General features: G+C 33.3%; 2 protein-coding genes and 1 pseudogene across 2 annotated transcripts; 2 read left to right on the forward strand and 1 right to left on the reverse strand.

Moving 5' to 3' along the window:
• Positions 1 to 611: 611 nt before the first annotated feature.
• On the reverse strand, positions 612 to 4,442 carry LOC110673489 (uncharacterized). Its single transcript, XM_021836634.2, has 3 exons — positions 4,065 to 4,442; positions 931 to 3,338; positions 612 to 842 (listed from the first exon to the last, which is right to left on the reverse strand). Exons 1-3 carry the CDS (start codon positions 4,288 to 4,290, stop codon positions 765 to 767), a joined length of 2,712 nt encoding a protein of 903 aa, XP_021692326.2. The 5' UTR covers positions 4,291 to 4,442; the 3' UTR covers positions 612 to 764.
• Positions 4,443 to 8,920: 4,478 nt separating this feature from the next.
• Positions 8,921 to 16,574, forward strand: LOC110673491 (aspartate--tRNA ligase, chloroplastic/mitochondrial-like; annotated as a pseudogene).
• Positions 16,575 to 17,098: 524 nt separating this feature from the next.
• On the forward strand, positions 17,099 to 17,641 carry LOC110673496 (aspartate--tRNA ligase, chloroplastic/mitochondrial-like). Its single transcript, XM_058135445.1, has 2 exons — positions 17,099 to 17,221; positions 17,472 to 17,641. The coding sequence occupies exons 1-2, from the start codon at positions 17,110 to 17,112 to the stop codon at positions 17,639 to 17,641; spliced, it is 282 nt and encodes a 93-aa protein (XP_057991428.1). The 5' UTR covers positions 17,099 to 17,109.
• Positions 17,642 to 26,751: the final 9,110 nt, after the last annotated feature.

Raw genomic sequence — 26,751 nt, forward strand, 5'->3', positions numbered from 1 at the left:
TTATAAAAGATTTTGTATAGATGCTAGTAGCCTATAAAATTTCTAAATTAATAATAACATAAAAATATTCCTAATTAGAATAATTCTGCTTTGATGCTATAAAAGGAACTTTGAATAATAGAAGGAATTCACTCTGTACACATCAAATTACTTAGAAAGCTGCATATAGTTTTGTCAAGAAAAGAAGAAGTTTGCAACTATGGCAAATAGAGATCCAAATTATTATGATTTTATGGGAGTGGGAGATGGTTGTAGCAAGAAGGATTCCAAGCCAATTTATTACGATTCTAGCAAGAAAGATTCAAAGAGAGCTTTTTTTGATTTTATGGGAGTGACAGGTAAAAGGAAGAAAGATTCAAAGCCAAGGGGACAAGATTCGGTTTCTTCTGAAAAGGAGGTGAAGGAATAATGAGAGAGCATAGATAGACAAAATATACATGAGAGAAAATACTACTCATGTAATATTATAATCTGGCAATAAAACATTTACTTCTTTTTCCTTATATATGTTTTCTTTTTATTGTTTGTTTTTGGGAAAATGCAGTGGTAAAGTCTCATGTTCCTGAATTGCTGCGATCATTGGCATATATCCCATCTTTTTACTCTAAGTATGAAACAGAAAGCTACGAACTCTGAATTGATACTGGAATTCATAATATGAAACAATTCCATGCACAAGAATGCAAGGTACAGTTACAGTTACCAGAACTACATTAATAACAGAAAGCTACTAAAACTAAGTCAGCAATGAAGAACGTATAGTATCATGGAGAAGTGACATGGTTTTTGATTCGGCTAGAGCGCCTAACTGGAGTAAACGAGTATTCTTCTTCTCCATTTCCCTTCAAAACCAAAACAATAAGTATAAGAAATATGTTTTGAAATATTGTTAAAATGCAGGTACATAGTAATAAATGTACAGATACTTACATTCTTGTTGATAATTTTCTCATATGATGTGAAACTTCCATAAGAGAGTGACTCAGTAGAGTAGTCAGATGAAGCTAGTGATTCTCTTCTGGAGTTCTTCCGAGGCTTCCTTTCATGGCTCAGAGCTTCACTTGTTGTTCCTTTCTTTCTTTCCTTGCTATAGGATGAGCTGTAGCTGTACTGGAAACCGCTCATTTCTGATGGACATGATTCTCCTTCTGTTTCAGCCTCTCTTGTCCTCTTCTGGAATGTCTGTCCACTGGTCACTGACAGGGGACTGTAGTCCAGTTTCTTAGTCAGTGGCGCTTGATCCATTGTAATTGCAATGTTTGATGTGGTTGATGTTTTACTCATGACATAAATGAAAGCAAAAGCTGCGAGTAGACCCAAAACAAGCAAGGAAGTCCCCATCACCGCCTGAGATGAAAATATGTTGTTCTTAGTTCCATGAATTGCAGAGTCCACTGATTCCGAATTCATTGCAGCATCTGAATCCAAGCTTTCAGGTTTGTTCTCTGAGATGGAGGAGTCAGTTTCAACTGAATTCATATCATTTTCAGCTAAAGACTGTCTGGGATGAGATTTATCTGGCTGAAATTCAGCAGCCTGTGGGATTGGAACTAGCAGGTCTATAGCATCTATTTTACTTTGCAGCTCACCAACGCAACCTGCAGTTTCCACTCTGTCTTGGGTTATCGGCGCCGTAGGTGTATTACCAGGTTCAGTCGCCTTAGCCTGCAGAGTCATATTTGCTTCTTCAGATTCCAGAACAATATCGTCCACTAAAACCTCAACCTCAAGGTTGTCATGTGTTGCGATCACTTTTTCACCTTCATATTCTTTGTCATTCTTTTCTCCTTCTGCAGCTTCCTCAATATTTTCATCAGTTTCCTTATTCTCATCAACTTCATTTCCTTCTACTTCAACATTCTCATCAACTTCAATTAGTTGATCCTCCTCTTCCTCAAACGATTTAATATCAACCTCCCTTGTCAAAGTGAACTCATTCCTTTCATACTTGACTGCTGCACTAAAAGGACCCTGGTCAACCAGAAGGAAATTATTAACCAAGCCATCCTCTGGCAAAGTGGTTAAGTTGGCAAACTGCAATGGAGAACGTTTGAACCGTTCTCTGAAGCTGATGATCAGATTATGGATATAAGAGAAAGAATCATGTATCCGTTGCCGAAACTTTTGAGTTAGGCCTTCCAAATTGTCTCTGATGGACTCTGACATTTCAGGTGGGACATATAGATTAGATAAGCTTAAATTATTAAGCACAGATGGATCCATAACTGATGAATTAGTGACTGAGGCCCATAAACAAGCAATAGCCAGGATCAAAAGAAAAGCAGTGAACTTTTTTTTCGTAAAGAAATGTGGCTTAGGCAACTTTTTTGCTTCGGCAGCTCCCTTAGATGTACTGATGGGATTTGGTTCAGACACAAGCAGCTCCTCCTCCTTATCTTCTTCTTCTACTTTAATCAACACATCACCTGAAGAAGCATCTTCAGATTCTTTTTTCGAATCATCAGAAAGGGTTTCTTCTTCAGTTACTTCAGCTTCTGAAGAAGTTTCAGTTGCAGAATTCTCTTCAAGCTCTTTGCCATCTCTTTCCTTGTTAAGATATAGCTGGATTCGTGGGTTAGGCTTATAATGAAGAAATTGAGGCCTTGGAGAGAGATAATTAGTCTTGGGATCATAACGAGGCATTAATGGATCTGCATCAAGAGGTGCCAAGGGACAAGAAGCCCTTGGACTAATCTCAAAACTTGGATCAAGATTAACGCAATCCTTGTCCATAGTTATGCTTTTTGATAACGAATCCCAATCATCTTTAGTACTTGGATGTACCATGGAATCAAAATTTTCATTACTTTTAATGGTGTCCTTATCCTCCAAATTGGTGATTGTTGGATCAACTGAGACTTCCTTCTGATTCAAGTGAGACATCCAACTTTTCTCCACAGTTACACTTTCTGATAACGATTCCCATTCATCTTTAGTACTTGAATGTACCTTAGAATTAAAATCTTCATTACTTTTTGAGGTGTCATTATCCTCCAAATAAGTGATTGTTGGATCAAATGAGACCTCCTTCTTCTGATTCAAACCCTTTTCAGGCTTCAAATCCAAATCTTCCTTCAGAGGGCTTTTACAATCAATGAATGAAACAGAAGTACGAGTTGGCTCACTCCTCTCAGTCAGGATATTCTTTCTTGGAGATGCATTGATTTTTGAGGTTGCAGAGATTGTTGGAGACATGAAGTTCTTTGCACCCTTTGAAGAAGCTGGTGATCGAACTCTGGCCTGTTTTAAATTTTGATCTTGACTGTTCTCTTTGTCCTCAGAATCACGCAAGGAGACTACTATATTGTCTCTGCCAAGGGACTTTCTTCGTGGATAATCTGCCAGTTAAAGGAAGAGCAATACTAATGAGAACCAGGAAGCCAAATTACACTATGTGGGTTGCTAAGAAAAGTGGGAAATTTAGTTGCTAAGAAAAGTGGGAAAATTACACAACTTGTCAAACTTGTCTACTAGAAAAGTTTGATTCCTTGCATATATCTAATCTTTACTTTCTGAGTCACCGTTTGATTCAGAACAAAATATTTGCAGATGAAATTTTCCCAAGAAAATAAAGATTTAAACTGAACTGACTAAAAAGGCATGGCAAATTCTACAAGATTTCCTCAGTATATTGTTTTGCACAAAATTGTACCTACAAACTAGCCCCCTTTAAAGTAATTACTAACAGACGAGTAATCAATTTCTTTAGAACTTAGAGGACATGAAAACATAATATTCATGAATTTTCCAATCCTTTCCCATATCATCTCCATTTTTTTTTTCTTGGAAATCAAGCAAACCAAAATGAACATCTGGTTCCACAACCTACAAAATGGATAAATTCGTCCCAAGACTACTATTTCCAACTAAATCAAACAGATAATTAAAATTAGTCAAAACCCACATGCTATTGCTACTTAGTCAATTATAATTATTTACTTCCTATGAAACCCAAATAACAAAAAACCCTTTAAGTTTTCCTCCTCATCCCGTCATTTTCTTCCTATTTCTCATCAACCAAACAAAAAACAAAAACAAAATAACGGGAAGGAAAAGAAACAAACCTGACGGACTATTAGCGGTAGTGTTGGGGTTAAAGCCAGGCCTTTGACTCGTAACAATAGAAGGTTTAGCAACTGGGCTTCTGCTAAAACTCCTTCTTATGGGATTGCTCACCTCTGAGTTTCTTGGGTTAGATGGCCTACTATGTATTGAAGAGAAAGAAGAATGCTTTTTGCTTGGAGATGCAGCCATGGATAGTATATTTTCTGTGTTGGAGTATGAAGACATTTGAAAAGTGAATTCTTTGAATTAGAAAGAATTACAGAATGAATTCGCAGAATCTGAGGGGAATTGATTAGAAGGAGATCGGGATATGGGAGCTGTTTGTTTAGAGAGAGAACTGGAGATAGCAACGGCTAGTTTCGGCAATGAATTGCGGCGTCGCGGGATTTCAATAGTGGATTTTGACCGTTGAAGGAAGAGGATTTGAAAAGTGAAAAAGTGCAGGAGCCGTTATAAATGTTTTTGTTTTTGCAAATTATCCTTTATTTTTCAAAAATTAATGGTTTAATTCTTAATCTGAAAATTTTTTTCATTCATATTTGAATACGATGTATTTTCTTTTAATTTGATCTAAGACAAAATAATTATTTTTAAAAAATAAAATATATGTATTAATTTTGATATAAATTATAGATGAATAATGCGTGTGTGTATATAAAATTAATTTTAAGTTTTCATTTGATTGCCTCACATGGAGCTATGTATAAATTTAATAGAAATTAATTTTTATATATAGTGTGATTTAAATAATACATTAATTAATGATTTACAGAGTAAAATTAAAGTGTTCATAAAAATAAAAAGTATAATAAAATTTGATTTCTAATTTCTTATTTGTTAAAATATATTAATGATTCATTACCGGTCATGTTAATTTGAGATATCAATCAAATCTAAGGGTTTTATTTATAATTATATAAATTTTAGAGTTTAATTGTAAAAATTAACATCATGATTTTCTTGGCAATTAACTGGAGTTAAAGGGCTTTAAGTTAAGTAGAACGAAGACAGAATACATGCTTTGTAAGTTCAGTGAAGGCTGAACTAGTGATAGGGAATAGTTAATTTGGATGAAATGATACTGCCCCAAAGTAATCACTTTAAGTATCTTAATTCAATCCTTCAAGTAGATGAGGAATGTGAGGAGGATATTAGTCATACGACTAAAGCCGGATGGTTGAAGTGGAGATTGCCACGAGAATTCTATGTGATCGTAAGATTCTCAATAAATCGAAAGAAAAATTTTACTGTACAATAATACGACCGGTCATGTTATATGGTAGTGAGTGTTAGGCACTTAAGGAGTTGTACGTGTCTAAGATAAGAGTTGCGGAGATGATAATGTTAAGGTGGATGAGTGGCCATACTAGACTAGATAAAGTCTGTAATGAGAATATTAGATTAAAGGTAGGAGTGGTGCCAATTGAGAATAAGTTAAGAGAAGAAAGACTGAGGTGGTTTGGTCATGTGAAATGTAAACATACAGATGGTCCAGTTAGACAAGTATAACACATTAGGTTAGAGGATAAAAAGAAAAGAATGGGTAGACCTAAACTGACTTTGAGCAGAGTAGTATAATATAACCTGAAAACATTATACATTTTTTAGAATTTAACCCAAAATCGTTTAGAGTGGAGAAAGAGAATCCATATAGCCGATCCCCAGATTTTTAGGATAAGGACTTAGTTAAGTTGAGTTGAGTAATTATAATTTAAAGTTTTTAATGTGGCTTATACAATGGTGATATAGCAGCTAACATGAAACTTTTGTTAAGTATACTAATAATTTTTTGACGGTCTAATCAATTTAAAACATTAATAAAACGTGAGGGTTTAATTGACAACTATATAACTTCAGAGTTTAATTGCAAAAATTATCAAATTTTAAGTTTTTTTTTCTTTGCAATTAACCCAAATATTCTTAACATTTTTATATAATTTGATTATAAAAATTTATAACTTTAATACTTTATTTTTTATCTTTAGATATTCAATTTCCTATCACTTTTAACAAATTACTTTTTATGAAAAAATAAATTAGTTAACATATATAATTTAAATATATCACCAATCACGAAAATAATTAACTAAAAAAAATAAAGCGTAATAATGATCAATAAATAAATAATTTTAAAAATATTTAAATTTAATTTAAAAATACAATTATATATTTTTTATAAATTTTAGCTAAATGATAATATTAATTTTTTTTATTTTAAATAGGAACAATAATTATGGTAATTGAATTACAATCAATATTATAATAAGAAAAATTACTTTGTTTTATTAATTAATTATATAAGTTAAAATATGTATTGATTTTAAGATTGGCATCATTAGACAAAAGAAAAAAAATTTATAAAGCCAAATAGAATGATTTTGGAGTGATATCTTAAATAAAACTTAAATGATTTAAAGAAAAACAATAAAACATTAAGAAAAATAATTTTTTACTAATTTACATATAAAAAGAATTAAATAAGATAATTTTTATTAATTAGATCACAAATTAATTAGCTGGCTATAATTAAATCTAAATTGTGTAAGAAAATAATGATAAATTTCATAATAAAATATTAATTCAAAACATGGTGATACTATTTTTATGAATAATTCTGGAAAAATTTAATATTTTACACTTAAATTCAATGAACTTTTCTTAAAATTATAAAAAATAAAAAATTAGTATAAAATATAAATAGGTTTTAAAATTTGATACCAATAATTTTTGAAAGAAACAATAAAATTAATAGAATAAAAAAAAAAATTGAGAACACTCAATTAAGTAAAAGAATATTTAATAAGAAAAAAAATACTTATTGTGTATTGAAGTGACATAAAATACTCTCTATTTATTTATAAGTAATATTTATAAGTAAGATAAAAATATAAAAATTTAAATCCAGAATTAATTTTATCAATAAAAAATTTTAATAAAATTGTTACAAATTAAATTTGGCCATTAAAATTAGCCACTGAGTTTGAAAACATGATACTTCTAACATCATAATTCTTCCATTGGTAAGAGTTTGGTCTTAAATTAATATTCATCAGTCACCTCCTTATTATTATTATTATTATTATTATTATTATTATTATTATTATTATTATTATTTTAAATAAAAATATCTTATTTAATACTATAATTTAAAATAATTTCCCCCCTCAAAACAATAACTTCTACCTCTACTTCACTTGATCATCCCCAAGATCTCAGCCTATCAAATGCTCTTTCATGGGTTATTGTTGATTCTGTGTATTTACTGTCTCGAATCTTGCTCTCCCCCTTTTGGTTTTGGGTTGAAATTTCAGGTTACAACGCTTCCTGATGACTTTCCTGATGCCCATTCTCTTATAAATGACTTGAGGCCCGAATATGTGATAGCTGTAGAAGGTGTAGTTCGGTCTCGGCCTAGCGAGGCTGTTAATAAGAAATTGAAAAAACTGGCCTAGTTGAGGTATTATTCTATTCCATGCAATGCAATCTTTGATTTTGTTTTCATTTTCTTGTTTTTAAGTTATAAGAAGAAATGGGAATTTATTTGCTACCCTATTTTATGTGTTTGAGGTGTGCACATTGTTGCTTCATTTTCTTTGAAATAGATAATTTGTAATCTAGGTTTTAACTGGGGGTGATGTATACTGGATGTAAAATCCATGATAATGATACCATACAACATAGTAACACATATTTTAGTGAATTTTATGGCAATATGCTAATAATGAGTGCCAGGTTGCTGCAGAGCATGTTCAAGTACTGAATGCGGTGAGATCAAAGTTACCTTTTTTTAGTTACCACGGCAGATGATGCTAAAGAGTCCGTCAAAGGGGAGATCCGTTTGAGGTCTGTCCTTAGACTATTCTTTAAAAATTATAATAGTTTATGAAGGTGAGCATATGGTTAATTTTGTTTATTTGGTCTGAAACAAAATCAACTAAACTATTATAAAAATTGGAGTAACTGAACAGCAGTAATATAATTCTTGATTCAGTCTGATCAATTTGTTTGGTTGTTACATATTTTTTGTTTTTAGTATACAGCCCAAAAATTAATGGACATATTGAATTGGTCTTAAATATTAAAGAATGACGAAAAGATTGCTTGCTAGTTGCTAGTCTCATTTGGTTATTTTTGGTTTTTGAAGCTACCAAACAGAACTAAACTGACTTATTAATTTTAAAAATTGAACCAAACTGAAGATATTATAAGCAATACCATGTCAACTAAAATGCATTGATTTAGTTTGGTAATTCGGTTTAAAATGAATAACTTTCACTTTATGTTATATGTCATATTATAAATATAAAGTTGAAACTTCCATGTTATTGGTAGCATAACCATTAGCTCTTATGTTAAATCTGATATGAGGCTTTCCATTTTGTACATTTTTCGTTTTTTAGCCGTTCACCCAACCTAAGAAATATACAATGAAAAAGGATTTTTTTTTTTTTTGATAGTTAGAAGAAATTGATTGATGGGAAATACATTTTCTCATTCTGCTGGTTGGCCATGTGATAATATTTTTAATTTTTTTTTCTTATTGTTGAGCTAGTCCAATAATGTTGAGTTTACAACTTCATTGAAAAGATTTCAGCTTAACTCTTTATATTCATTTGCAATTATTAATAGTCAGCTTTTGCTAATTGGAGCTATTGCCATTAGCTTTCTGTACTTCCTTGCTGCTTCAATAACCTCCATTCGGAATACCCTATATAATTTTAGTTGCTATAGTATGGTGACTTTGGCAATAGGTTATAATATTTAGAAGGATTCATTTAATTTATTATTAACTTAAAAAACTACTTTTCAAACATTTTTGTGTTTTATGATCAACTATTTCCCCCTGAAGTTATTAATGATATTTGACAGCATCTCCCTAATCTTTGTCGATGTTGATTTTAAGGCTTTCATTAATGTTTTGCTAACTACAAAATGTGCTGGTTTATTATTTTTGAAATTTGAAACTGTCTGCCAGAGGTCAAAAAATTTCTCTGCTATCTTACATGGTTAATTTTTATATACTTTTTACATATTTTTCTGTACTGCTTGAAGTTCAGTTGATTAAAGCAACTCTCATGTTACTAGATTCTGATGCCTTGATTTATGGCAGCAACAAATGAATTTTAAAATGATGTTGTGCTGATGTTGTGCCACAGAGTAGTGAAACTCATTTGAAGATATCTAGAGGATGTGCATAGTTTTCTGGAGGTAAACCACATGAAGTGTAGCAAACTTATTCGAAGATATTCACTTTGTTTTAATCTTGATTTTTTGATGATTATAAGGTAGATTGAGACTCCAATGCTTTGATTATTTGGTGCCCTCAAGAGTTCAGGTACTTACCATTTATTGAGTAGCTTTTAAATTTTTATGACATGCTTCTGTAAATATTTAGATTTTAACAATTGGAGATTTACTCAGCTATCTGTTAGATTTATATAGGTCTCATCTTTGTAAAATTGGACAACCAATGAAAGTCATTGTTGTATCTGTACTTTGGATGATGTCTGCCAGATCTGAAATAACTAGCAGATACTTCTGTACAAATGCCTCTTGAGTATATTCATATTGAGGTGTAGGGTTGTAGGAGTCATATCGGAGAAATTATGTATAGCTGAAGGAGACAAATCTGCTTCTATCAGTCCCCCCCTAACCATTTTGGCATTATTTGGCTGATAATCACATTATTTATTGATGGATATACTTGATAGGTTCTTGTAGGTTGTTGCTAGACTGCTAGAGTTACTCGTGATACTTTGTTGGCTTGTCCATTGCTTGCTTCTACGATTCACTTTGATATGTATTTTGAAGCCAGGAACATTCTATGCTCTGCCTCAAAGTCCTCAACTCTTTAAGCAAATGCTGATGGTCTCTGGTTTTGACAGATATTATCAAATTGCAAGGTAATTTCTTGTGATCATGTGTGCTGTTTGTATTATTTTGATTCTGTGCTCTTCAAATAGGCTTTTAGCTTTGTTCTTTGCCAATAAACTTTTGACATGTAGAATTTTTATTATGCCACAAAGAGAACATATGGACTTTACCTGCTCTTGAGATTCATATAGCAAATATTTTTTGCTTTGTCTGCCAAGCAGAAAATATGTGCTTTCTATTTGTCGATTTATTCCTTTGGGTCCTGGGATTGTTGCCATTTTACTTGAGAAGCGTGGAGGTTTGCAATTTTGGCTTTCAATTGTAATAGCAGTACAACCACTTTTGCTTTTCTTCTTTGCAGGTGCTTTAGAGATGAAGATCTAAGGGCTGATAGACAACCTGAGTTCACTCAGCTAGATATGGAACTGGCTTTCACTCCCTTAGAGGATATGCTGAGGCTCAATGAAAATTTGATTCGAAAGGTTAGTATGTCTTTTTATTGTGTGGTTCACAATTTTTCATTGCAAGGTATTGTTATAGGTCAAATAAAAATGTAGAAGAGGATGAAAAACTAAAAGGAAAGTGGCAAGTAATTTGGTTCCTAATCATAATTACCAGATTCTCCTACCCCCTTTGTCCCGTGACCACCGTGCATTGAAGCCAGGACAATCTATGTTATAACCACTCTTAGATAATCTATGTTATAATCACTCTTAGGTTAATAAAAATCGACAGCTTTAATCAAGCTGAGCCAATCTCAGCTTATCTTAAGCAATGGTTAAAGCTAAGGCTTGGCTTTGGGCCTTTTGTTTTTGCTATGTCCTATAGGGTTTTCAATCACCAAGTCAGATCAGATTATTGCTTACCCAACTTGATGCTTGAGATATCTCATTCAGTAGTCCTTGAAAAACTTTGTGGTTTTGTTGGATCCAAGAAATATGTCAATAAACCACAGGGCATATCAATCTAGCTATACATGTGACTATACTTGTATTTACTTTGCATTCGTAGAAATTGCCAATTTTCAAAATTTGTGTAATGTGTGTGCATTACAGGCTATGATTTAAAAGTTAAGTTTATCACAGGTTTTCCTGGAAATTAAAGGTGTCCATCTGCCAAACCAATTCCCAAGGCTTACATATGCTGAAGCAATGAATCGATACTGTTCAGAAAGGCCAGATATGAGATTTGATCTTGAGTTGAAAGATGTAATTATCTCCTTTCACATTACACTCACACACTTATATCATTACAATGTAATGATTCTATTCAGAATATTTATTTTCAAGGAAATTTGCATGCTATGCATAAGCTATATTAAAGATTTGATCTAGGCATTACTGTTCAACTGCTATTATGATTCTATTATGTTATGCGGATAAAAAGAAAAAAAGAAAAAAGAAAAAGATAAAATGCTAGATAATTACTTTAATTAATAACGTTTCATGTTAGGGAAGTATTCTCATCATCATGCTTTATTCTTCTTTTCACCTTTTCCTAGTTATTATAGAATTGGGGTTGGGTTTTCAGGCCATTTATCTTCCTTTAGATGAGCAATGTATTCAGTCTGAGTTTGTGCTGTTATTTCTATGATCATTAATTGATCAATTCTTCTCCTTTGAACAATGAATTAAGGTTCTGTCAAAGCTCAACATACATGGGAAGATATTTTTATATTCAACTCAACTCAACTCAACTAAGCCTTTATCCCAAAAATTTGGGGTCGGCTATATGGATTCGCTTTCTCCACTCTAAACGATTTTGGGTTAAATCCTCAGAAATGTGTAATGTTTCTAGGTCATGTTGTACTACTCTCCTTTAAGTCAATTTAGGTCTACCCTTTTTTTTCTTTCTATCCTCTAACCTAATGTGCTCTACTTGTCCAACTGGAGCCTTCGTATGTCTACGCTTCACATGACCAAACCACCTCAATCTCTCTTCTCTCAACTTATCTTCAATTGGCACCACTCCTACCTTTTCTCTAATACTCTCATTACGGACTTTATCTAGTCTAGTATGGCCACTCATCCACCTTAACATTCTCATCTCTGCAACTCTTATCTTAGACGCATACGACTCTTTCAGTGCCCAACACTCACTACCATATAACGTAGCTGGTCGTATGGCTGTACGGTAAAATTTTCCTTTCAACTTATTAGGAATCTTACGATCACATAAAACTCCCGTGGCACGTTTCCACTTCAACCATTCGGCTTTAATCCTATGACGAACATCCTCCTCACATCCCCCATCTACTTGAAGGACTGAGCCTAGATATTTAAAGTGATTACTTTGGGACAGTACCACTCTATTCAAATTAACTCCTTCCCTATCACCAGTTTGGCCTTTACTGAACTTACAATGCATGTATTCTGTCTTCGTTCTACTTAACTTAAAACCCTTTTACTCTAGAGTACTTTTCCAAAGTTCTAGCTTTCTATTAACTCCTTCTCGTGTCTCATCTATCAGAACAATATCATCCGCAAACATCATACACCAAGGAATACTCTCTTGTATATGTTTCGTCAATTCATCAAAAACTAATGTAAAAAGGTAAGGGCTTATGGCTGATCCTTGGTGTAATCCAATTGAGATCGGAAAATCTCTAGTGTCCCTTCCCACTGTGCGCACAATAGTAGTTGTTCCTTCATACATATCTTTCAACACTTGTATGTACCTAATAGATACCCTCTTTTGTTCTAACACATTCCATAAGACATCTCTTGGAACACTATCATAAGCCTTATCCAAATCAATAAAAACTATGTATAAATCTTTCTTCACATCTCTATATTTCTCCATCAAGCTTCTAATGAGAAAGATCGCTTCCATAGTTGAACTACCGGGCATGAAACCAAATTGATTGAGAGAGATAGAAGTATCATGACGTAGTCGATGCTCCACAACTCTCTCCCACAACTTCATAGTATGGCTCATGAGTTTAATTCCCTTATAGTTTGAGCAACTCTGTATGTCTCTCTTATTTTTAAAAATAGGTACTAAAATACTCTTCCTCCATTCATCAGGCATTTTCTTTGAATTTAGAATCTTATTAAATAATTTAGTTAACCTTGCCACTCCCATATCTCCCAAACACTTCCACACTTCAATTGGTATTTCATCGGGTCCATAGGCTTTATCCACTTTCATTCTCTTAAGTGCTTCCTTTACTTCTAAAGATCTAATTCTTCTAGTATAATTCACATTCTTTTCTATTGTTCTATAATCTATATTTACGCTATTACCATTTTGACTATTATTAAAGAGATCATTAAAATAATTTCTCCATCTTTATTTAATATCCTCATCTTTCACCAACACTTTTCCTTCTTTATCCTTAATGCACCTAACTTGATTGAGATCTTGACATTTCCTTTCTCTCATCCTTGCTAATCTATAAATATCTTTCTCCCCTTCTTTAGTTCCAAGTTTCTCATATAATTTTTCAAAGGCCTGTGCTCTTGCTTGATTAATTGCCTTTTTTGCCTCTTTCTTTGCTATCTTGTACTGTTCATATGTCTCATTATTATCACATTTAGGTAATTTCTTATACCATTCCCTTTTTCTCTTCACTGCCTTTTGTACTTCCTCATTCCACCACCATCTCTCTTTTGAGGGTGGTCCATGTCCTTTAGATTCTCCAAGTACTTTTCTAGCTACTTCTCTAATCTTTGATGCCATCTGTATCCACATATCATTGGCCTCCATATCCAGCTTTCATACTTCAGACTCGAGAAGCTCATTTTTGAACTTTACTTGCTTTACTCCTTTGAACTCCCACCACTTTGTTCGAGCTACACTATTTCTTCTGACTTTACTTGAATTGTTCCTAAACTTGACATCCAAGACCACCAATCGATGTTGACTTGTTAAAGCCTCTCCTGGAATGACCTTGAAATCCTTGCATAGAGCTCTATTTGTCTTCCTGGTTAAGAGGAAGTCGATTTGGCTTCTCTGTTGCCCACTTTTGAAAGTCACTAAATGTGACTCTTTTTTTATAAAGTATGTATTTGCTAGTATTAGGTCGTACGCCATAGCAAAATCCAGGATGCTTTTTCCCTCCTCATTTCGACTGCCAAAACCAAAACCTCCATGAACATTCTCATACCCTTGTCTATCCCTTTCTACATGTCCATTCAAATCTCCACCAATGAAAATATTCTCTTCATTCGGTATGCTTTGCATTAAATCATCTATATCTTCCCAAAACTTTTGTTTACTCTCACTGTCTAGTCCTATTTGTGGGGCATAAGCACTAACTAAATTTATTATTTCTCCTTCTAGTACTAGCTTTACTAGTATAATTCTATCTTCTACTCTTTTCACAGCTATTACTGCATCTTTCAATGTCCTGTCTATGATTATGCCCACTCCGTTCTTGTTTCCCTCCGTTCCGGTAAACCACAGTTTGTATCCTGAATTACCCACTTCCTTACTTTGCTCTCATACCCATTTAGTCTCCTGGATGCAAGCAATATTCACAATTCTCCTTTCCAAGGTATCCACAAGCTCCATTAATTTTCCTGTAAGTGATCCAACATTCCAAGTACCAACCCTGATCCTCCTCCTATCCTGCTCCTTCCTAATTGGTCTCCTTCTATGATATCTTCTATTGTTTTCTATGTCTATCTTGTGTTCTGTTCCACCATCTGTTCTACTATCTATCCTATGGACTAACTTCTTTATCCACACCCCGTTCATGATGTGGGAACCCTTGCTCACTTAACACCACACCCGGGCGCCGGCATGGCGCGTCGCTTTCGGTGAACGCCCTACACCCTTGCATATTTCTCACTATGCCCGGGCTCCGATGTAGCGCGTCATTAGTAGAGGACGCCCCAACGTTTATATCATTTGAATCCATATCATAAAGGTGTGACGAAATTTTTTAGCTGGTTGTCACCTACCGCAACCCTCCTCCTTTATCCGAGCTTGGGACCGGCTAAGCGCAAACTACTTAGGCGGAGTTATGGGAAGATATTTTTATATGTTTGTAAATTTTGGTCTTCGAAGAAATTTAGTTTCTTTTTCTTGAATGGATAGAAGGTTTTAGAAATGGCATTAATTTGGTCAAGCGGTGTCCTTGTTGGATTTTATGCTTTAGTTCAATTAGGTGATACATTCTCAAGTTTGAGGTTGCTGAATCATCCCCAAATTTCTACTGAGGTTCATCATATGGCTTAACTGGTGTATATCCTGTTCTTGGAATCAAGCTTTGAGGATCATTTTTCATTAAAAAAAAATCACATTCTTAAGCTGCATATCTTGAAATAGGTGTTAATGAAAGCTATTTTACTTGTGCTGCAGGTGTCTGATATTTTTATGGAGTCCCCCTTCAGGGTTTTTGCAGATAGCTTGAAAAGTGATGGAATTATCAAACTATTATGTGTGCCTTCAGGTGCTAAGTGTTATTCAAATACAGCTCTTAAGAAAGGTGATATTTACAATGAAGCTTCAAGTCTGGAGCAAAGGGACTAGCCTTTCTTAAGGTCTTAGATGATGGTAAAAGGATACAATTTTCTTCTCATTTCTTTATTCCTGGCCTTTCCTGTGTTCCTAGAAGGTGAATGTTATTATGCTTTCAGTATTTCACTCTAGAGAGGTCTTAAATTTTTATAGTGGAGATTGAGGGAATTCCTGCACTAGTGTCAAGTTTGGATCTGATGAATAAAGAGCAGTTGTTGAGACGATGCTCTGCAGGACCAGGCGATCTTAAACTGTTTGCTGTGGGTCATCATGCATCAGTTAATAAAACTTTGGGCCGACTAAGGATTTTTGTAGCCAATGAGATGGACTTGATTGACCATGTATGGATTGTAAAATTTTATAAACATTGTTCCGTCTTTTTGTTTGACATTTTTCCAGTTCTTTGTCAGATATTTTAGTCCAGGCATTCAATTCTATGGGTGACTGATTTCCCAATGTTTGGGTGGAATGATACAGAGCAGAGGCTTGAGGTTTGTGGATTCCTGCCACAGAACTGCCTAAACTGCCTATTAGTTTAAATTGTGGATTCCTGCAACAGAACTTCGGAAAATTAAATTATTGTGCCCCTGCCTGATAATCTGACAAGTGCTATCATGTTGAGCTCTCCTTTTGCACTAGTGTTTAATGAGTAATGACAAATAATATTGGCTTCCTTGTACGATTAGCCTTGAGTTTGGTCAAGGAATTTGTGCAGTGAGCATAAAAAAGAATCAAATTTAACTTCTGTGTGGTCGCATTAGCATCACTATGTCATTTTTGGTCATTGTGCATGCACCTATCTTTTTCTGTATGTCAGTTGAAACTCATGTTGTGTTGCAGGCTTTGCATCACCCATTTACGGCATCCAACCCTGAAGATATGGAAGACCTTTCCTCTGCTCGTGCCCATGCTTATGACATGGTATACAATGGGGTTGAGGTAGTTTAACTTTACTTTGTGTTGTTGCAAACTCGAGGTTTATGCTGGATAGTAGTGAAATTTGGTTGTGCTGTCAGATTGGTGGAGGAAGTTTGAGAATTTATAAACGTGAAGTCCAACAAAAGGTTTTAGAAATTGTTGGCATCTCCCCTGAACAGGTGAGAAGACCCTTATACTATTTCCAATTAGGTTTCATGAAATTCACCAATTGCATATTCTACATGATATAATAGAGGAGGTTGCACTAGTTTATGTGGCTGTGTCATCTTTGCATCAGTTGTGATGCAGAATTGATAGCTAAGGGGGAACCAAATAGTTAAACAAATTCTCCAAGGAAAGAGAAACAAATTCTCAATTTCATTATATTTAATTATCAATCATCAAATAGTCTACCTAAACACCTAGAAGTCACAAGTATTTATTGTAGACCTTGTAATCTTACTTGCTTTAGGAACCTAATTAGGAAGATACAAATCAAACTGTGACTAGGAATCCCAAATCACACAAAATTCCTAAATAAGAAAATACTACTTTTATCAAAATTTCCTCCTAAAATAGGTAGTCCTAAAATCTTTATAAATAAGAGGAGAAAAAATTTGTGTTCTTGTCATATGTGAGAAAATTCAATACAAGTCGACCCAAGTATGCCAGACTACAGTAACACCCCTAACCTGAAGAATACTAAAAAGAATTCTAAAAAATTGTAACATTAGAGATGAAAGGCCTATGCAAAAAGCTTAAAGCATCGCTATAACTCATCATCTGATGCTGATTAGTGGATATTCTTACAATAATTTGGAGTTTCTTGTTTTGTCTCTGGCTGAAGCAAAATTTGGATATATTCTGGAGGCTTTAGACATGGGTGCTCCTCCACATGGTATGGAATTCTCCACCTTGCCCTAATAATTTATTTTTCAGAATGAATTTTACTGAACCAAATAGCCTCAATCTAGTTGCAAATGTGGTTGTAATTGTAATTCTTAACTCAGAAAAAGTTGCAGTTGGGAGTTGTCTGTTGGCTGAAGCTCAGCTTCTTAATACCAATCCTAGATGTTCTCTATTATTTGACCAAACAAAAAAAGATATAAATATATCCCTGGTTCGAGATTTTTTTTCCCTATTTGTAGGGGGAATTGCATATGGTTTAGATAGATCGGTTATGTTGTTGGCCGACGCTAATTCCATCAGGGATGTCATTGCTTTCCCAAAGACGACAACTGTGCAGTGTGCCCTTACTCGGGCACCATCAGAGGTTGATCCACAGAAGCTAAAAGATCTATCTTTTCATGTTCAATAGTATTATGTGCTCTCTACACTCACTGCAGGTTTGGTTTCTGAGGCGAATAAGCTTGTACATAATGGAATGGAATAATATTTTTAAAAACATACTTAATATTCTTATAGTTTTCTCAAACTTTTCAGTTGTATGATGCAGTGTTTATTCATTCATTTGCATGGTTGCCTTTTATTTTATATTTTATTTTCTATAGAAGGCTTGTGTGACTGTTGGCCATTTAATCTTATATATATAAATAATGCTTATATATATATATATATATATATATATATATATATATATATATATATATATATATATATATATATATATATATATATAACCTGCTTTTGAAATATCACCAGCAATATCACCATGAAATGCTACAACGTTGTGTGGATTGGGGAGTATGAAAAAGATGTGAATTTTGGTTTTAGTCACAAGCAATTCCTGAACTGAACTTGCACAAAATAGAAAAGATCCTAAAATTTTAGAGAGATCAAAGCAAAATGGCAAAACGGCTCCTCTGGGGACTTGGCTTTTCTTAGACTTCCCAGGATGCATATTGGGTTGAACTAAGGCCACTTGTCAGGCAGCCACCGGTTGAGGGATTGGTTTATTATTATGGGTGAATTATCTCTGGCTATTCTTATTATTTATTAGTTGATCTCTATATTTTGAGAAATTTATTGTAACAAAGATATCAAGTGCAAGAAGGAAAAGAAGAATGAAAGAAAAATAGAGGTTAGAGGTCACTGAACGTTAAGGGTGGACAAGAAAATGGCGAGGGTGTTAGGAGACGCCAACCTAGATTTGAACTATAAGAAGACTGGGCTAAGTCCAAGATTTCCTGGAGATGGAAAATCTAAGGTCGAGACAACCACACCAAAGGTTACTGGGAAGAGGATTTGCAGAGACTGTTGATTTGAAACATAATCTTTAGGCTAAGGATGTTGTTATGGATCTGAATGATAATATCAAGAGTGCTGCAATGGACAAGAACCAACTTCCTGTTACTACCATCGAGGGCATGGTCAAGCCATACTGATCAACTGAAATATTTGTGCCAAATAATAGCCATTTCACCGAAAATTGATCACCAACAATGCCTCTTTTATGCAGATTAATTAAGATTATGAATCAACAAAAGAGAGGCAAACCATAAAAATTTGCACAATTGAGGACAAAAATTGATCAAATTAAGAAATGAAAAAAGCTGCAAAATTTTCTGGGAACAATTAGCAATAACCCATAGTAAAGCAGGCTAATTGAGATAGCAGAAGGGTTAAGTTGAAATGCAGCCTAATTAAAATTATATTTATATCTTTTTTAATATATCTCTCTCCTCCTTGATTGATTAATCTAAGTTGAAATGCAGCTTCATCCATATCTCTTCATGACTTTCTTACCATCTTTAACTGTTACATTTTAAGTGGAACTTATATAGTTGTATAAAATACTTTATTAGTAATTATAGGCTTATAGCTTAGCATCATAAGAAAATCAAATTATTTTTAAAAATATGAGCGTAATTAATCCAACATCTTAAATTTGGAGGATTGTTACAAATTGTATCCAAGATTAATTAATTTGGAAGAATCAAAATGTTAGAATGTGAGCCTTAACCATTAATTTAGATGTCAAAGCATACCCTCAAAATTATTTTTTATTCGCCAAAATTGGTGTTTAGTTTTATATATTTGAAATTTATTGCCTTGGCATTGCAATAAATTTATTCTTACAATTTCATAGGTTAGGCATTAAAGGTTCTCTAAAAGGAACAAATCAATAGATCAGTGCTTCAAGTAACTGTGGCCTCAGGACAATTTGCAGCTATAAATGGAAGAACTTAATATGGTAAAGCCAAGCAAAACAAGTAAGCTAATAAGCTATGTATCACTTTTAAGATAATCTTGTCTTCAATGATTATTATATATATTTAATGCTTGACTAGTAAAGATCAAATTGAAAAGAGATGGGTTGCAATTAATCAGACTATCTGAAAACTATAAATTTGTCAGAATTCTATTTAATTGATTTCTTTTTGTCCATTCTCATATTTAATATAATAAGTGAAAGAATATAATTTTTTTAATTTTAAAAAAATATTCATTTAAAAAGAAATAGAAATCATACTAAAAACAATCAAATTACAGATGATTTATTCCAAATAAAATCAATAAGTTCGTTCAGGTTGGGATTGAAGATAGATAACAATGTAAATACAATTAAAGCTCACTATCAATAAAAAGTAAGTGAATTAATTAGAATATTTAAGGAAATTGAATAATTCAACGTTACATGGAAGTAATTGTTCTTTATTAAAGAATGAATACCTTGACTGAATAGAAAATAAATAAATAAATAAATTTTATAATATAAAATATAAAATGCCGGCAACTTTCTTCTTCCACTTGTGCATTGGTCTCGACTGCATTTTTCAATGGAGATTAGAATGACTAATATAAACTACCTAGTCAAACAACAAAAATTTTATGCTTGATTTGCTTCAAATTCAATAACTGAAAGGAACTTTGTACTATAATGGCTTACTTATGGGGAAGAGCATTGCTTCATTATGGGAAAATAATCGCCCATAAAATGGATTAATCACATGTCGTAACAATATCTTTATTGATAACTAGACTTTAAAGATAGAAATACACTAAAAAATACATGCCAAAATCAATCTAGTTCCCATACAAATGCTTTTAGGCGAAGGAAATGAAAATATTAAGCTGCCAATGCCATACATAGATAGTGTTTTGTGACTAGAATAACAGAGCACAAGAACTTAAGAACACAAAGTGAGAATAGAAGACTCAACATAGAAGAGAGAAGACTCACCAATTATTCATCCACACAGAGCAATATCTCTTTACATCTATTTATACAGCTAATACAAAGAATGTAATGAATTACAGTAGAAGTTAGCTTCCTATCCGCATGCTCCTGGCAATTTCTGATTCCTCGTTCCATAACAACCATTCCCATATTAAAAAGCACATATGCAGTATTTAGACCTAGGACATCAATAATGTATGCGACATTTAGACCAAAGTATCTTATCTTATTTATAATTTGACTCTTTTTGCCATTAATTTTTCAATTTAGTAAGGCTAATAAAGAACTTTTAAATTATTGGAATATTAGCCTAGTAATTTTTTTTTAATTAGGCCAATAAAAAATATTAATTAATAGTGACACATCATTTAAATATAGAGAGCCAATAATTGATATAACATTTAGATTTTAGCGTCTTATGTTGCTCACTTGATTCTTTTTAAAATTCATTTTATATTTCTTAAAAGCAAATTTAAAAATATGGTGTAAGAACACCCTTAGCACCGTATGACACTTGACTCGAACTTTTCAATACAAGTTAGCCAAGAGAATCTCACAATAATCTGTTTAATAATATGACTATATTAGCATGGCTTGGCAAGCCAATTAGGAAAAATATCACAAGTATTGTGTATGAGCAAGCATCTCAAGTATAATAAAAAATGAGGCACAAATATATAAAAAAGGAGCTATTTCTTTCATTCATTTATCATAATCAATAAAATTGATTGGTTGTCCTTACGTCACTTGTAGGCAGGGGGAAAACCTACAAGGAGTAGTGGGACAAAGAATCACCATGCTAATGGCTAGTTATAGCTGTTGCTCCACAGTGGTCAACCAGTCACTTCATTCTAAAGAGCATTAAAGATGCAATGTGATATGATAGGAGAAAACATCACTATGCTTGAGCCATCACACTTCTAAGATTACATAAACATAACTATATTTGAGCTATCACAACCCTAGAATTACATAAATGGAAATAAATATAAAATATCCCCTTTAATCCCTAAAAATTACATTTACTACCCCAAATTTCCTACCCCTTGAGATTCTCTCCCACTCAAATGGTCAACGTCCTTGTTGATTTAGCTTGTGCCAACTCTTCCATGCGTTATGCATGTGGTTGTTGTAGAATATGTAATGGAATACTGCCTTATTAAAAACTTTTACTGGGTAAAAGCCAATAAGAAAAAAACCTTGATGAAGGAAAAAAGATTACAGTGCGTATTTACTCTGCTCATTTAGTTAGGGGTCTACTTCCTTCTCCCAACTATGTTATACTTCACTCAAACTTTTCCACTTAATGGTGCATGCATGGTTGTTTCTGATAACTTGCTCTACTAGGATCTCCTTGATTCCTTTGTTGATTGTTGGTGTATAAAAGATCAGATAAGTCTGTTATTTTTCTCATTAATTTTTTTTAATTGAGCTAACAAAAGATATGCTTTTTAAAATTTTGTTAGATATAAGAGTCTAGCAAGAACATACCCACATTTAAACTACTATAAATTAAAAATTAAATTTTTTTAGGAGAGTGACCCTTTTTCCATATCATAGGGTGTGACGAAATTTTTACGCTGGTTGTCACCTACCGCAACCCTCCTCCTTTATCCGGGCTTGGGACCGGCTAAGCGCAAACTACTTAGGCGCAGTTAGCCAAGCAAGAGCACAGGCCTTTGAAAAGTTATATGAGAAACTTGGAACTAAAGAAGGGGAGAAAGATATTTATAGATTAGCAAGGAGTAGAGAAAGGAAATGTCAAGATCTCAATCAAGTCAGGTGCATTAAGGATAAAGAAGGAAAAGTGTTGGTGAAAGATGAGGACATTAAAGAAAGATGGAGAAATTATTTTAATGATCTCTTTAATAATAGTCAAAATGGAAATAGCGTGAATATAGATTGTAGAACAATAGAAAAGAATGTAAATTATACTAGAAGGATTAGATCTTTAGAAGTAAAGGAAGCACTTAAGAGAATGAAAGTAGGTAAAGCCTGTGGACCCGATGAAATACCAATTGAAGTGTGGAAGTATTTGGGAGATATGGGAGTGGCATGGTTAACTAAATTATTTAATAAGATTCTAAACTCAAAGAAAATGCCTGATGAATGGAGGAAGAGTATTTTAGTACCTATTTTTAAAAATAAGGGAGACATACAGAGTTGCTCAAACTATAGGGAATTAAACTCATGAGCCATACTATGAAGTTGTGGAGAGAGTTGTGAAGCATCGACTACTTCATGATACTTCTATCTCTCTCAATCACTTTGGTTTCATGCCTGGTCGATCAACTATGGAAGCGATCTTTCTCATTAGAAGCTTGATGGAGAAATATAGAGATGGGAAGAAAGATCTACACATGGTTTTTATTGATTTGGAGAAGGCTTATGATAGTGTTCCAAGAGAGGTCTTATGGAATGCGTTAGAACAAAAGAGGGTATCTATTAGGTATATACAAGTATTGAAAGATATGTATGAAGGAGCAACTACTATTGTGCGCACAATGGGAGGGGACACAAGAGATTTTTCGATCTCAATTGGATTACACCAAGGATCACCATAAGCCCTTACCTTTTACATTAGTTTTAGATGAACTGAAACATATACAAGAGAGTATTCCTTGGTGCATGATGTTTTGCGGATGATATTGTTCTGATAGATGAGACACGAGAAGGAGTCAATAGGAAGCTAGAACTTTGGAGAAGTACTCTAGAGTCAAAGGGTTTTAAGTTAAGTAGAACGAAGACAGAATACATGCATTGCAAGTTCAGTGAAGGCCAAACTGGTGATAGGGAAGGAGTTAGTTTGAATGGAGTGGCACTGTCCCAAAGTAATCACTTTAAATATCTAGGCTCAGTCCTTCAAGTAGATGGGGGATGTGAGGAGGATGTTAGTCATAGGATTAAAGCCGGATGGTTGAAGTGGAGACGTGCCACGGGAGTTTTATGTGATCGTAAGATTCCCAATAAATTAAAAGGAAAATTTTACCGCATACCATACGACCGGCTATGCTATATGGTAGTGAGTGTTGGGCACTGAAAGAGTCGTATGCATCTAAGATAAGAGTTGCAGAGATGAGAATGTTAAGGTGGATGAGTGGCCATACTAGACTAGATAAAGTCCGTAATGAAAGTATTAGAGAAAAGGTAGGAGTGGTGCCAATTGAAGATAAGTTGAGAGAAGGGAGATTGAGGTGGTTTGATCATGTGAAGCGTAGACATACGGAGGCTCCAGTTAGACAAGTAGAGCATATTAGGCTAGAGGATAGAAAGAAAAAAAGGGGTAGACCTAAATTGACTTGGAGGAGAGTAGTACAGCATGACTTAGAAGCATTACACATTTTTGAGGATTTAACCCAAAATCGTTCAGAGTGGAAAAAGCGAATCCATATAGCCGACCCCAAATTTTTGGGATAAAGGCTTAGTTGAGTTGAGTTGAGTTGAGTTGAGTGACCCTTTTTAATTCTTGAGTCTGGTGTTAGAAGAATGCAGTATTTTGACCTATACTTGTCTTGTAAATTTTACTCACAATTAGAATTTTTAAAATTTTTTTTTATTAGTTAAAAGAAAATTTTAAATTATTAAAATGTGAGCTTATCATTAATTTTTTTTTATTTAATTGGGCCAATAAAAAAAATTAACCTTTTAAACTTCTGTTAAAAATTTTTTTAGAGGCTAAATATTTTAGTTTATTAAATATATGTCCATAATTAAACTCTTCCAAATTAAAAATTAAAATTTTAGGGTCCATTATTGTCTTTTTGTCAAAAGACTGTTCATATAAAATGCATCACCCAACAAAAGTGCGCATGGAGTTAGATATGAAGACGTGTATAATCCAAAGCAAAGGCTTTAGGTTGTAAATTGAAATTACAAGCCATAAAATAATAATAATAATAATAGTAAGTCCATCTAGCTTAGTTAATAGAGCACATGGCTTTTAACCTTGTGGTCGTGGGTTCAAGCCCCATGATGGTGATTTAAAATGGGGTATTGTATTACTGTCCAATTAACTTAAATTTAAGTAATCTTCAGACGGAATAAGATTCAACTCACAATTTTCACTAATTACTAGTTCTAACAAACAATAATATGCTTCCCTTAGAGTTACTCCATATCCCATTAAACAATCATTTAGGATCTCATAAATTCTTCTTTATCCGGTACAATGTCCTATTAAAGTTGCTCTATATCACATAAGTGTCATTTCATGATTTAGCTTTGTTCGTCTAGTGAATACTCCCTGCAAATCATAAGAATATTCATTTTTTCAGCACATAATAACTATGTTTATTTGGAGTTGATCAGTTAGAAACTTGCCTCAAAGTAGAACTAAAGATAATTGCCACCAAACTCTATTGCAACAGCTACAGGTTAGATAGCAACCAGCTTTCATATGTGTGTAAACACATGTACCTCAAAGGTTGAGTTGCATATAAATATTATTATGTTGCTTTAGTAAATATGATTAATTTTATTAGAGTTAGAGGACACTTCTTTGTCAGTATAATGATAGTTATTATTTATTGTTAAGCTATCAATTTTCTCAATAAATTTGAATGACTCTTCCATTAATCCTCCATCACAACCATGGATAATAGTGTTGCAATCAACTAGCTCCTATTCTATTTGCAATAATAAGTTTCATCTCCATCAACACTAATTTTTTAATTTAATTATAGGCTCGTTAATTTTTTTTAGTTGGGTTAATAAAAAATACAAATTTTTAAAAATTTTGTTAAATTTGAGAGTCTTACTATATGCCGACATTTAAACTACTATAAATTAAAATTTATTTTTTTTAGGGGAATGATCCTTTCCAAAGAAAAAGTGCGCATGGAGTTAGATATGAAGACATGTATAATCCAAAGCAAAGGCTTTAGGTTGTAAATTGAAATTGCAAGCCATAAAAAAAAAAAAATAGTAAGCCCATCTAGCTCAGTCAATAGAGCACATGGCTTTTAACCTTGTAGTCGTGGATTTAAGCCCCATGGTGGTAATTTAAAATGGGGTATTGTATTATTGTCCAATTAACTTAAATTTAAGTGATCTTCAGATGGAATAAGATTCAACCCACCATTTTCACTAATTACTAGCTCCAACAAACAATAATATGCCCCTTAGAGTTGCTCCATATCCCATTAAACAATCATTTAGGATCTCATGAATTCTTCATTATTCAGTACAATGTCCTATTAAAGTTGCTCTATATCACACAAGTGTCATTTCATGATTTAGCTCTATTCGTCTGGTGAATATTCCCTACAAAATCATAAGAATATTCATTTTTCAGCGCATAATAACTATGTTTGTTTGGAGTTGGTCTGTTAGAAACTTGCCTCAAAGTAGAACTGAAGATACTTGCCACCAAATTCTATTGCAATAGCTGTAGGTTGGATAGCAACCAGCTTTCATATGTGTGCAAACACATGCACCCCAAAGGTTGAGTTGCATATAAATATTATTATGTTGCTTTAATATGATTAACTTTGTTAGAGTCAGATAACACTTCTTTGTCAGTGTAACGATAGTTATTCTTTGTTGTTAAGTTATCAATTTTCTCAATAAATTTGAATGACTCTTCCATTAATCCTCCATCACAACCATGGATAACAGTGTTGCAATCAACTAGCTCCTATTCTATTTGCAATAATAAGTTTCATCTCTATCAACACTAATTTTTTAATTTAATTATGGGCTCATTAATTTTTTTTAGTTGGGTTAATAAAAAATACAAATTTTTAAAAATTTTGTTAAATTTGAGAGTCTTACTATATGCCGGCATTTAAACTACTATAAATTAAAAAATAAATTTTTTAGGGGAATGATCCTTTCCAAAGCAAAAGTGCGCATGGAGTTAGATATGAAGACGTGTATAATCCAAAGCAAAGGCTCTAGGTTATAAATTGAAATTGCAAGCCATAAAAAAAAAATAGTAAGCCCATCTAGCTCAGTCAATAGAGCACATGGCTTTTAACCTTGTGGTCGTGGGTTCAAGCCCCATGGTGGTGATTTAAAATGGGGTATTGTATTATTGTCCAATTAACTTAAATTTAAGTGATCTTAGAGTTTCTCCATATCCCATTAAACAATCATTTAGGATCTCATGAATTCTTCATTATTCGGTACAATGTCCTATTAAAGTTTCTCTATATCACACAAGTGTCATTTCATGATTTAGCTCTGTTCGTCTAGTGAATACTCCCTGCAAATCATAAGAATATTCATTTTTCAGCGCATAATAACTATGTTTATTTAGAGTTGATCAGTTAGAAACTTGTCTCAAA

Source organism: Hevea brasiliensis, chromosome 14 (genome assembly GCF_030052815.1).
Source record: "Hevea brasiliensis isolate MT/VB/25A 57/8 chromosome 14, ASM3005281v1, whole genome shotgun sequence".
Taxonomy (NCBI): domain Eukaryota; kingdom Viridiplantae; phylum Streptophyta; class Magnoliopsida; order Malpighiales; family Euphorbiaceae; genus Hevea; species Hevea brasiliensis.

Coding starts and splice junctions, on each gene's coding strand:
- LOC110673496 (XM_058135445.1), top strand. CDS start 17,110: ATGCTGATTAGTGGATATTCTTACAATAATTTGGAGTTTCTTGTTTTG. Junction 17,222..17,471: donor CATGGGTGCTCCTCCACATG/GTATGGAATTCT, acceptor CCCTATTTGTAG/GGGGAATTGCATATGGTTTA.
- LOC110673489 (XM_021836634.2), bottom strand. CDS start 4,290: ATGTCTTCATACTCCAACACAGAAAATATACTATCCATGGCTGCATCT. Junction 3,339..4,064: donor TACCGCTAATAGTCCGTCAG/GTTTGTTTCTTT, acceptor TTTAACTGGCAG/ATTATCCACGAAGAAAGTCC. Junction 843..930: donor AGAAAATTATCAACAAGAAT/GTAAGTATCTGT, acceptor TTGGTTTTGAAG/GGAAATGGAGAAGAAGAATA.